The 13,094-nt window shown below is 32.8% G+C and overlaps 1 protein-coding gene across 9 annotated transcripts in view; it reads right to left on the reverse strand.

Annotated features, from left to right (window-relative positions):
* Window positions 1-415: 415 nt before the first annotated feature.
* NAP1L1 (nucleosome assembly protein 1 like 1) overlaps window positions 416-13,094 on the reverse strand; it is a 36,758-nt gene continuing 24,079 nt past the window's right edge. For 6 of the 9 annotated variants that reach the window (XM_019653213.1, XM_019653206.1, XM_019653211.1 and 3 more), the window contains 11 exons: window positions 11,976-12,117; window positions 11,655-11,735; window positions 10,779-10,907; window positions 9,891-9,962; window positions 8,943-9,082; window positions 8,374-8,519; window positions 8,260-8,279; window positions 6,494-6,616; window positions 5,717-5,746; window positions 5,157-5,480; window positions 3,857-4,203 (listed from right to left, as the gene is read on the reverse strand). In XM_019653213.1, the coding sequence (XP_019508758.1) occupies window positions 5,418-5,480; window positions 5,717-5,746; window positions 6,494-6,616; window positions 8,260-8,279; window positions 8,374-8,519; window positions 8,943-9,082; window positions 9,891-9,962; window positions 10,779-10,907; window positions 11,655-11,735; window positions 11,976-12,117 (946 nt within the window). In that variant the 3' untranslated portion in view covers window positions 3,857-4,203; window positions 5,157-5,417. Of the gene's footprint in view, window positions 3,454-3,856; window positions 4,204-5,156; window positions 5,481-5,716; window positions 5,747-6,493; window positions 6,617-8,259; window positions 8,280-8,373; window positions 8,520-8,942; window positions 9,083-9,890; window positions 9,963-10,778; window positions 10,908-11,654; window positions 11,736-11,975; window positions 12,118-13,094 lie in introns of those variants that run through there. The other 3 variants (XM_019653208.1, XM_019653207.1, XM_019653210.1) reach the window with 3 other exon arrangements.

Here is a 13,094-nt window from a genome sequence, read left to right on the forward strand (position 1 = left end):
AGTATTTTTGGCAGAAACTATTTTACCACTCCATGAAAAGTTCAGATCCAAACTGCCTAACTTCAGTATGAATGACAAAATTATGAGTATTAATACCATTAACTCTAGCCGAAATCTGTCAATTTCTGGCACTATTTTTGGTTATTTGTCCCCAGTTCCTCTCCTTGCTTTTAAGTTTAAAATACATGAAGAACTAAACAGCACTGCTTTTATGTTAAGCAACATTTTATCCTGAGTTTCAAAATTAAACAACTGGATTAAGGACTTCTTTCCTGTGGTCAGTTTATTATCTCTAAATTGTTATACTGTTTCTCATTTATTTTATACTTAAGAATATTAGTCAATAACTTTTTTAAACTGAAAAACCTGGAAGTACAGTATGTCAAACAGAAGAAACACAAGATACAAAGCACGCTGCACTTTTTAAAAATATAATTAACTGAATACATCAATTAAAATTTCTCATGGATAAACACTTATCCTTAAATAATTCACATTCCAACAAAGATGTTTTCATTTCTCTGAAGTGGTCCTTAATCAGTCCAAGAACTTGTTTTTTTGCTCAAGTTATAGTTTAATACCTGGATTTTGAAACCAGTATACAAAATCACTATACAATGATTAAATTAAGCTCAGTTAATTCCACTGTTATCATTCACATTTTCTATTAGAGACTTAGTGCTTTAAGTAGCAAATTATCTAAATAATGAACACGTTAAGCTGATTAAATAATGAACACGTATTTTCAAAACAAAATCCAGTTTACAATTACCAAATATATATATACAGTGCAGATTTGTTAAAAAACTAAATTAGCATGTGATTTTTCCTTTCTAAGGTTCCTATAAAGAAATGTATGTGCTTCCTCTAAGCTATCCATTTATTCTATACATTTAAAATAACATCTGGATTGATTTAAAGTAAAAAATAAAGGCTAAAATTTTTATAGGACTAACCCATAAAAATGAACTGGAATTCTAAATTGAGTCCTGAAACCATTCAAAGAATATTTGAATATTAAACAGTGTAATATTTCTGCATGGTACAATAAAGTTTTCACAAACAATAATTCAAAGTTTAATGTTTTCAATGGAAATGGTCTACAACTCAGATAAACCCACAAATTGATACTGTCTTACAAGCAGCAGTAATATAAAGTTAATTCAGTTATCTTAGGGGGCTTATCATATACCAATCAATGTCAACCTATTCACAGAATGAAAATATTTCTATCAAAGCTATAACCTCCTTTTCAAGGTGTATTTGTTATTAAATGAGCTAAAAAGAGGCAGAATCCCATTTAATTCCATACAATTAAAGACATTTTTATCACAAACACTAATACTGCTCCAGTGATCCAGATCAATTTATGTAATTTCTCAGAATTCTTTTCTTTCAGACACCCATGTTAAACTACAAACTAACAATTTATGGAACTGGTGTTCTGTTTACTTACCATATTTGAATAACCATAAAATGTCAAAAAAATGTTTTCACAGTATTACTTTTTAGGTGATCATATTGGATTTTATCATTTCTAGAGAAAAAAAAAAATGAGAGAACTTCTTGGCAGCCAGTGCCTGGGCTAGAGAAAACTACAAACTGAAAATGTAATATAAAGATAAAATTTGAAGTGTCTCAAAAAAATCTACGGTTAACTCAGAGTAAAATCTGTAGAACTGTGGACTTTCCTTCTAGTCTTCCAGTAACAAACTCCATTTAGCAGTCCTTGGGAGTTTGCTCATAATTTGAAATTTACAGGCCACCTATTCTAAACATCTCTACTCTGTGTTCTTCCAAAAAAAAGCAGTCACTTAAAACAAAAAAAAAAAACAAAAAAAAACACCCAAAATATCACCAGTACATTTTATAAAATTAAATGCAAATTTTATTAAGGATTTCAAATTACATATTTCAAATTTCTAAAATGGAATAGAACCATTTTGGAACTGGAGAGATAGCATAGATGAACACTGATAACCCTTGAAACTCCAACTTTATTAAGAGAACAATTCCTCTGCAAACCACATCACCTTTATATAACAAGACGAAACAGTGTTTACTCCTTCACTTTGGCAATAGCTATTTCCTAAAGGAATGAAAAAAATAAAAGTAGTGGTTTTGCTACTTTAAGGTCATTTAAAATGGAATTCTATCTTTAGGTTAAAAAAATTTTTAAGTTCAGCTGTGTTCAAATGAGCTCTGGGTACAAAAAAAAAAATCAGCACAGAATATCTAATCAAAGCAACCAAAATCACTTTGAAAATGAAGAGGAAAAACATTAAGGTGCTATCATGGCATTTTTTTCCCCCCTACAAACTATTGCAACTGGTTAAGGATTTCCAGTAGTTAATTAAAATCTCAGGGGCGGAATGGATAGTACCATAGAAATAGCAAAATGTGTTCACATTCTAAGACCTTCGTACTAAATTTTCAAAATGGAAGCTGTATTACCTCTAAAAATGAACCTAATGTAATTTTATTTAAGTGCAGAAACTCTAAGCTGTCCTCTAATTACAATCCAATTAGTTCACTCTCACTGTCAAAGCTTTTCATAAGTTCACCACAAAAAATTAACAGTAATTAGCCTGAGGTATTTTAAATGTGGCTCCAGTCTCAAATTTAATGGCATTTCCCCCCCTAAAAATGGTCTTATTTCTATTTTAGTCCCATGATTTCTACAGTATGGTCATAACTAAAATACCTAAAAACAATCCTTGGACCTTTTGAAATAGTTGGTTATCCATCTACTTGTATTAAAATAGGAGCCACACAAAGGCCAAGAGTGTTGCCTGACCACATCCAGAATAAAGTACTTAACCTTTGTTTTCCAGTTTATTTATCAAACCCTGGTATGAATAAAATGCTGAATATCATACTTGTGGTGCAAATAGGTCCAAATTGTTAAGGTTGAAAAACATTTCATAAAATTGAACTTAATGTGCCTAACACATCTGTGAGGTAGTTAAGTAAACAGTACTACCCATTTTAATACACAGTAAACAGAAGCATGGGTAAATAACATACTAATACTTTAAGCAAAAAGAACTGGAATTAACCATAGAGGCCTGGGGCCCGCCCTCATTCTAACTGAAGGAAATAAAACTTAACTTCTTAATCTTTCTTTAAAAAACAACATTACATCATTTAAGATTTTGTCTCTCTCTGTTTTTCCTTTCTTGTTAGGAGATGCAGTGCACCTCTTCCAAAGTTGGCACCCTTTTCTTCAATATGGTAAACTGGGTACAAGGCTTATTAATCCAAGCTAGGACTCTGCTTCTACCTGAATTAGTACAAAATTAAGACATTATCTTGTGAGAACTAAAATTATATTTGACATTTTTATTTTAGGCTGCAAAAACAAAAACAAGCAAACAAACAACAAAAAAAAACTTGAAATAGGCTTGTCAAATGATGAAAAGTCATCCTTTCCAGGGAAGCAGAAGGTAGACCCTACCACAAAGAAAAGATGCTTAGTTAATGGAGGTTAAATTTAAAAGTGCAGTAAAAATAATGAAGCTTAACTTCTGAAAATACTAGGTTTTATTCACCCTTCTGTTATAACCAGTAACCATACTACTGAGTTAGGGTTCTTTAGTTAACTATGTCACCTAAAATACCAAAAATCCATTAACACTCTAAGTTAATGGGTGTGGTATTACTGGAAATTCTTAACCATGTACTTGTCTTGGCAAGTTTTGTTTTTGTTTTTTTAAATGATGAATTGTCTTAGTATAAGCACTGCATTTCTAAAAGTAATGAAAGGCAAAGCTAGTGCAAGCAAACACCCAGTTCACTACCAGCTGAAAAAATACTTTGGTTCTTCAGGAAAAAAATTAGCAAAACAAAATATCTGTTTCATTTAACAGTTCTGTTTATTTTCATAGCTGTAATCTAACAGTTACAGGATAAAAATACTCCAGAAGAACCAAACTATGTAGCAATGAATGAAAACGTGTAAATTTCTACATTCAACATATCTGGCAGAAAAACTAAAGTTAAAATGCTAGGCAGAACAAATTGGTCTTTAAAATATCAATTCCTTTCCTTTAAAAAAAAATTAGTGAGTCTATCAAGGAAATACAAAAACATAAGGCTGTAAGTAAATACTAGTCGTGTTTAGGCTATTACAGTGCAGGTTATCCTCAAGGCCACATACATCCTGCTTCACTGCTGCTTGCACTCTGCTGGGTTTTGATCCTTCTGTTAAAGGAAAACAATAAGTCAATCTACCTTTTTCTACCTGCTTCAGTTCATTTTTCAATAGTAATTAACTTGATTCAAACATTAGCAAGTCACCAAAATGCTAAAGCCCAAATTTACATTGTAGAATGAACTCCATAAAATGAGAGCCATAAATCTCAAAAAATTAAATAACCAAGCAACTTGTTAGTCACATTATCCATTTTTGCTTTTATAGAGCAGTTAGTTATTCCAAAAACACTAATTCTGTTCCTATCTAGCTAAGAGCAATTCATAACTGTTAGAATACAATTTTTAACTACCCTCTCTTAACTGCTCACTAAGTTAAAGTATCTTCTGAATATTTTATAGCATTTAGCAAATAAATGAATGTATTAAAGACAAACCAGAGCTTCTGATAAAATGTACTATGTATTTTGAGGGAGGATAAAGGTCTTTATTAACCTTAACATGACAAATTCCAGGAATAACAGACTGGCATTCAATAGATGGAGAACAGAGGTCACTGAAATTTCTATTAATAACAGTACTGCTCCCCTATTCCCAAGCACTCCTGCATTCAGATGATTAAAAACCTGAACTTTGTTTATAAGAAAGGTTGTTTTCTCTCCAAAGGAAAGCTAAGACCACAAGCTGTAAAGTAATTTAAAATGCTTCTAAAAAACATTAAAAATATCCAAGATGATGTGCCATTAAAATAGAACCCTAGGGTTAACAGCCTGAAACTATGAAAAATACCAAGTCAGAACCAAACATAAAAGTTTCTTAGGACAGGTGCATTGAAATTACATGCATGTTGAAATACCACTGAAGATTAAAAAATTATATATAATCTCCAGTCAGTGGGCTTATTAAAGACTTCAGTGGACAAAAATAAAACTTCATATTCAGAAATAGCAATTCTTATTTAACCTGCCTTAAATTTCGTAGAAAGCAGTACTAATTCTGCTCACCTTTGAGTCATAGTCTGGATCATTTTCCTCATCTTCTTCTTCCCCTTCCTATATTAAAGTTCAAAATGCATCCATGAAGTAGGTACACAGTAGCAAGAAATGGCTCATAATGTAGGGAGAATTTAATACAAGTTACTCTATAGGTCAACAGATTTTCATGATTACAGAGTTTGGTGACAATGCAATTTAATCTGAAAGCTTCTAATATGAAAAATTTCCCAACACAACTTGAGACATCCAGACAGCTTTTATTGAAAAGATTTACTGCAGCCAACGTTGAAAAAGTTTACTGCAGCTTTTGACTTCTTCAAAGAGCTGATAACCCTGCAGCAGAACAGAATTATTTGAAATAAAAAAAATGTTCTGAGTTTCGCAATTTATTTATTGAAACCTTATACATACATTGATTGTTTGGCCGTAGAATTCTAAAACCATAATTTTTCCAAAAATGTTTTTATCCCGTATCACAGAATAATGATTATAGCAAAGAAATACATAAGTCACTCAATTTGCTTCTCAATGTGTTAAACAGAATTATTTGCTCATTTGGTAAACATTACCTCATCCGCTTCTTCACCTTCTTCATCATACTAAAAAAGGAAAAAGGATCAAGTTTGAATGAAGCTAACAAACATTTGAGAACAGCATATCCATCATTGTATCCACTAATATCTAAAAAGAGGAAAAGTGCTTTCCCTAAGGTGACTGATTATAAATTAAAACAAGAACAATAGCTGTAGGAATCACTCAGCTCAGTGCCATTATACAAACCTGACAATCTGAAAAATTAAGAGCACAATAAAATTGTGAATAAAGTGTGACCAGACAACCATTAGTGTAAATATTTGACTTGCCTGTCCCTATGTGTGGAACACAATGCACAAAAAGGACCTAACACCTACTTGAAAGATTGCCATTTAGCAGTAAAGATATCCAAAACATTTGAGGGTGGGCTAATTTCACCTTAATCATTATTTAACATTCCTTCAGACAAAAATTCTATGCTTCTTAATAAATATTGTTATCTTCAGCACTAAAAAAGTCCTAGGCATGTTTTATTTGGTCAAAGACAAAAGCATAATAAATCTATAACAGTAACCACACATAGTCAAGATTCACTACTTTAGAGTAGCCTTATTAGCAGCAAAATAAAACAAAATAAAAACAAATGAACCCAAAGAGGACCTATTTAAAACACTTCAGGAAAATTATCTACAGGACATCAGTAATGATCTGTTTTGCTTTCTAAAAATTACATCTATTCATTAAACCTCTCACCAATTCTGACCATCACAACCTCACCAAATGACTTTACTGCAGGATTCTGATTCACTCACATCATCATCATCATCTTCAATAGCTTCTCCAGTAAAGTATAACACTGATCTTGGGATTATACGCTGACGTAAAAAGTGACCAATTTCAAAGTCTGCAGCAAGGATAGCTTCAGCATCATCATCCTATTTAAAAAGAAGAAAAGCACAAAATTTAATAACTTTGTAATTTATTTTGGCATATGTGAGAGTCTTCGGTTTAAATCACCAAGAAACTCTCAAGTTCACTTTTAACTTCCCGTCACTTTTAAACTAGCTTACGTGTGTGATCAAACAGTCACCTACATACCCATATGCCTAGGTTTACAGTACAGGTTTTTAATAAAAAGAAAGTTAGCAGGCCAGTGTACATACTCAGAGAAACTTTGGGAAATAAAAATCAGAACTGGTTATTGCTTTTTTTTTTTTTTTCTGGCTTAAAAGTTATAAAAAAGCAACTGTTATATGACTGCAGTTTTCCTTTTAAAATATTAGTTGCTGAAAACATCAAACGGGGTAATTTAAGAATCACAGGCTTTTTTTGTAAGCAACATTAAGTATATGGGACATAATAAAAGCCTACAGAGGATCACTTCACACTTCCATAAAGCAGCTGTGTAATGCCAAACGAGGAGACAGATTCCTACTTGATAAAGGCTAAGCCAATCTAGGATTTCTATTTAATGGCAAAGCACAGCACAGAAACGGCATTGACATTATTCAAAATTAAAACAATCCCATTTAAGTTTTATGACACTAAAAATTGACAAACATGCTGTGAATTCCATATTTATTTTGATCCATCAACAAAATCTACTAATAAAGCAACAACAACAAAAACACAAAAGGGGAGGCAGACTTTAAAAGAACAAATTCTAATCACAGGTAGAAGTATTCTATCCATAACTACTCAAGATTGTTTTATTACTATCAATATTTGTTTAGTAACAGACTAAAACAAACACTTGAACATAAATTCTAATCCATCTGTTGGTTGACATAAAATAGTGCAGAACTTGATAAATGCTTATAAGTACTTCTTCTGACCTAAAATTCACAAGCTGCTTTATATTCCCCATTTTTGTCCTATAAAAGATATTTCGAGCCAAGGAAGTTATTGCTCTTTACAACATAGAGAAATACTTGCCTTTTGCAGATCTGGTCTAAGCCTTGGCCAAAACTATTCCAATTCAAAAGTATTCAGATAAACATAATTTCTAATTCCATATATGTATAAAACTATTTAAACTGCCTCAGTGAATTTAAATTCAAAAACCTGGCCAACAGAAAACCAAATTCAAAACACACCTAGCCTACCCTGTGTGGACAGACTTCTTTGAGGTTGTTCCTCATTCCAGGCTGTATGCCAGGCACATTTCTTAGGGCTTGGCCATATAGCCATATATATAAAACTGTATTTCCATTGGAATCATAAACAAAGAGGTTCTAACTAGAATGTGGTTAGACAAGTTTAGTAAATATAAATGATTTAATACATTCTAGTTTCAACAAGGAAGAGAACTATTGTCTTGAAAACTTGAATCCCTCACAGCAATATTTGTAAGTTTCAAAAGAAAAAATCTTTAGCTTTTTTTAGCATTTCCCAGTGGAATCACTGTATGCATTTTGAATGCAATAATTGTGCAGATGCATAAAGGTCTTCCACATGCACTGCAAGCCTCAGAACAAAATGCTAGTAGCAACTACCCCACTCCCCACTTTTGAGAACCAGTCCTTTAATTTCATTTATAGTGAACAATTTAACAAATAAATATAACAATTCGGCTTACCAGGTCTCCACTCTCAGGAACTGCAAAATTAAGGAGAGAGATTCAAATAAATAAAAAGACCAAACAAAGTTTATAATAAAAAATCATCAATACCCACACTAAAACACTATTTACCTTCAGGAGGGGCGAAAAAATTAAAGAAAGAATCATTGGAAACCGTTTTGGTCACAGTACGAACTGTCCCTCGTCCCTTGTGTTTCTGCTTCTTTTTAATGGTTTTCAAAGTGACGTTCTTCCCTTTTTTCCAATCTATCTGGCACCTTCCAAAACAAAGGGGGGAAAAACTATCACAATTAACATTACTTGCAAGGAAAGCTAAGATTTTTCTAATTAAATGGTATATTTAACTTCAAATTTTAAAGAGCAAAATTGGTTCAAATGCTTTCTGTAGCAGTGTAAAGAGAAAAAGTTATTTCTAAACAATTTTTTTCTAAATACATATATCTGCAATTACCACAAACTCAACAATGTAATTTAAATGTGCACTTCCTTTGGAGACATAGCTATAATAGTCTACAGGCCAAGGAGAATTCTAAGAAAATGAATAAGCTCTTCTCAAAAAAACATTTTACTCCAACTATGTATATATGTATCAAGCACACAATAGGAAACACCATCACAGATCAAAATTAAAACAGACACAGGTATAACATTCTACTGAAATAGTATAAAATTAAACTCACCCTGTACAACCCATAATTTCTGGTCCATCAAAAGAAAAGGGATCAGAATCATCTGGTTCTGACCTCATCCTGTATGTCTTTGTCAACACTTCATTTGTGAAATAGTCATTGGGTTCAAAGTGAAATTCTAAGACAAAACTCTTTTAAAAAAAAAAAGTATAAAGACGAATTAAATTCCTACATCATCAATTTCAATGCTTTAGTAAACTTTAATCTGTGATATTTATACACATAAAATTCTAAGTGATAAAATTTTTCCTATTCTGGGAAATGACCAGATTAATCTTCAATTATGTTAAAAGCCATAATTGAGGCACAAAATAAACTAAATAAAATTTAGTTCAGCTTACACAATTTTAGTACATGTTTTCAAAATAGGTTAGGCACACCTGAATGAAGCAACCAAGTCCCCCTTCCTCACAAAGAGGACTTTTAAATCTTACACTTGAACCCGAGCTTGACAGAGAAAAAACCCAACCTTATTTATGATATGCAATACAAGTATCTAAGCCGATAGTATAGCTTTGCCCACACTTTACATCATACTGATGGTTTTGCAGAGAAGCTGTTGCTCTTTCATAAAGGGGATGTGGGGGCCCTTAACGGCTTGTTTTATGTAATTCCCAGACACATGCCTTTTAATACAGAATATTTTTTTATTTATGTTTTCTTGCTTTTATAAATTCATTTTTAATCCAGGATCAAGGACAGACTATACTCTGAAAGTAGTTATGTTCAGAGGGAGGAAAAGAAATAAATATTGCATCACACTATCAACATCCAAACACTTATTTCCTATCAACAATTAAGTGTATCAAGCATCAGTTTGAATTTCTTTTTACCCCCCTCTCTACCCCTTGAATGTCACACCTCTTTTCAGAAAGTTCCATTTATCTACCTGTTAACATCTACCGTCACAAAACTACAAGTATTTCAAAGTTCTTTTACCATAGGCTGGCCCGCATCTGAGAACTTCACTTTAATATCTTTCAAGTGCTTCAGAATAGGCTCGTCATGTTCCTTCAAATGAAAAACATATTAAAATAAACATCTCATGTGGCATTTTAGGGCCAGCGTTCTGTAACTGGGCCATTCACCTTAGGCTGACTGACACTTAGTGAACTTTTATGTTACAACTACATCGTTATTCAGCTGGAATGGGCTGCCGAGTACAGAACCAAGTCTAAGGCAGGCATGTTTGCTTTAAAAACGTTTCCTCATTGTAACTGCTGCCACTAACTGTTCTTGTTCCTTTCCTTCTGCTTGATGCTATCCCTAACTTCATTAAAGTAGAAATTTAACAAGAAGTCATTGTTTCGATAGTTTTTCTTGCCGTTAAGTTCCATCGCAAGTACTACAATGCAGATGGTAGTGGCTCAAGAAATGCTTCTGATTCAGAGAGGCCAAGTTTCCAGAGAAAATGACAGCCATTAAAGGGTGCAAGATATTTAAGTATTCTTTTAAAATGCAACTATCCCTTGGAATAGTTGTTTCAGACTGAAAAGGTCTTTTGGGTAAGACAACTGAAAGTGGTAAGCCTCTCTCATCCTGCCTCCACACTAAGCATCTAAAGACAAGGCACCAGGCTGAGAAAGCACCAAGCAATAGTGAGCCATTATCCAAAGGACCATTTCATTACCTAATTTTTGAAAATGAATTATAATTTATTTGATTACATTAATCAAAGCTGCAATTTTCCCTCTACAAATAACAGCTGTTTCAAAAGAAAGCAATCATTCTACAAAACAAAGGTCAACAATGAAGAAACTAGTCATTACAGAATTTAAATTTTAAAGATTTACTGGGGCAAACTGGTGTTTTAATGAATAATATTACCTGAACCATATCACTGAGCAAGTCAACATTTTTAAAAACAGTCAACCAAAATTCAGGAATTCCCTTGGGGTCTTCTTTTTCTTCATCCTTTTTCTCATCTTCAATCTTGGCCTTTTCTTTCAGCTCCTCCTTGTTAAATGACAGTATACATTATTGAATACCTAGATTACCTCTTGATAAAATCTTATACATGCCCTTAACTTAAATGGAGTGGCAGTTTAGAAACCAACAAACCCCCAATCACTAATTAGGTGGTAGAGGGGTTCATAAGTTCAGCCCAAACAGCTCTAGTCTAATTGTGTAAACACTACTATTACCCATACCAAACCTTACTTGTATAAATATTGCTACTACCATACCCCTCCAAAAAGAACTAGGATGATGAGCTGTAGGAAAACAGTTTGAGGGGGAAAAAAATTTTAACTTCATGAAAAATAGATTTTTAAACATCGTAAACAGGAAAAGTGAAAGAAATAAAGCCTGTCCAATGCTTCACTACCCCTTCATGGTTTTTTTTTTTTAATTAAAATATATTACATTAACTACATTAAAATAGCAATTTTGGAGAAACAGGGTCATGTAACAGAGCACTGGATTTGTCTCAAGCTCTGCCATTTATTAGTTCTGGGCAAGTGACTTAGAAGCTTTCACTTTTTCACTTGAAAAGGGAACAATCCTTTGTATGTCCATCATGAAGTTCAAAGGAGAAGTTTCTATGACTCTATAAACATTAAATACTATAAAAATGTAAGGAAAAAGTCAACTTGGATATAGATGATGGTGCCAGGTTGAACATTGGCTCATTTGCACTCACTACGCATCTTACAACAAAGGAAATATTTTCAAGGTATAAAACACATTAAAGGTGGTACCAACCGAAATTTCATCTTCTTCATCTAGTTTCCATTGACATTCTTCTTCTGTAGGTTCATAAATTGCATTAATGATCTCAAATCGCTAAAGTGATTAAAAAAAAAAAAGCTTGCATAAAACACTGGCATCCAAGCTAAAAACTAGCCACTTCTCATTAAGAACTCATAGAAATTAAATTAACGCATACCACAACTTGAATCGCTATTACTGACAGCTTTCCCAAATACATCTAATAACCACTTTGCTGAAAGATCTAAAGAAAGTTTGTTTCCAGGGCTTTATGTTCTCTAATTTTAAATAAAACAAAGTAGGAGAAAGCATTACCTTATCAAATAAAGGCTGATAGAGAACAGCATACTTTCTTTCAAGATCGTGAACTTCCTCATAGAACTTGGCTTCTATGTGTGCACATTTAACTTGAAGGTTTTTGAGAGCATTCACTCGTCTTTTAACTACCCTAGGCAAGCTGAAAGGTTAGAAAGCACCAGTTACATAGCATCACAGTACAAGTCACACTTCTTTTTATCATACTGCAATTAAAGCATACAAGTTAGCAAATGATAGGTTTCCTATTTAAAGCAAAAGACAGACTAAGTCAGAGTAATTAAAATTTAAGAGATTAGTACATGGACCTCTTACTGTGAGTTCTAAAGTAGAAATTTAACCAGATACAGTAAACTATTATAGTAAGAAAGTGTAAATCATATCATCAACTCACATTGTTCACTGTACTCAAACTCAGCTTTGTTCTTATCAGTGCTGGCATCTAAGCTGTAAAACACAGTCTTATAAAGCTATAGTCATGGAATGATGATTCTAACTCGAAGAATAACGATAACCTGAGTTTTTTAAAAATATAAATATCTCACCTGTAACCAGTTAGTATTAGAGAAAAGGAGGGGAGCATGTGTATGCTGGGAACCACAACAGTACCCTACACCATTATTTCGTATTTTAGTCTCTATTTAATTTGGAATTTGAAACCATATTAAATAAGAATGTAATGTTTTATGAAAAGAGGACATGATTTTCTTTTTAATAGCAGCTTTAATGAAATATAATTCATATCATACAATTCACTATTGGGTATAGATTTTTGAAGGGTTATACACATAGTCTGTGAGCCCCTTACAGAATGTTTAAACATATGAGCCCCTATACCAACAAAATATGTTCACACTCAAAATTTACCTAACTTTAGGGAATCTGTGCAACAGATCCAGAAGCCAAGTTATTGTAGAATTTCCTGCCATAGACGGGATAGTTGTAAATCAAGTCATTATCTTCCTTAATCACAACTTAAGATAATCAGAAATAAAAAACAAATACCTAAATATATCAACCTTTTATTTCTTACAATTAAAAATAAAAAGGTTAGGGCTGGCCGAGTGGCGTGTTGGTAAGAGCTGGCTTGGGATGCCAGCTCTGAGCAGCAGGGCCCCA

Source organism: Hipposideros armiger, unplaced genomic scaffold, assembly GCF_001890085.2.
Source record: "Hipposideros armiger isolate ML-2016 unplaced genomic scaffold, ASM189008v1 scaffold_199, whole genome shotgun sequence".
Taxonomy (NCBI): Eukaryota; Metazoa; Chordata; class Mammalia; order Chiroptera; family Hipposideridae; genus Hipposideros; species Hipposideros armiger.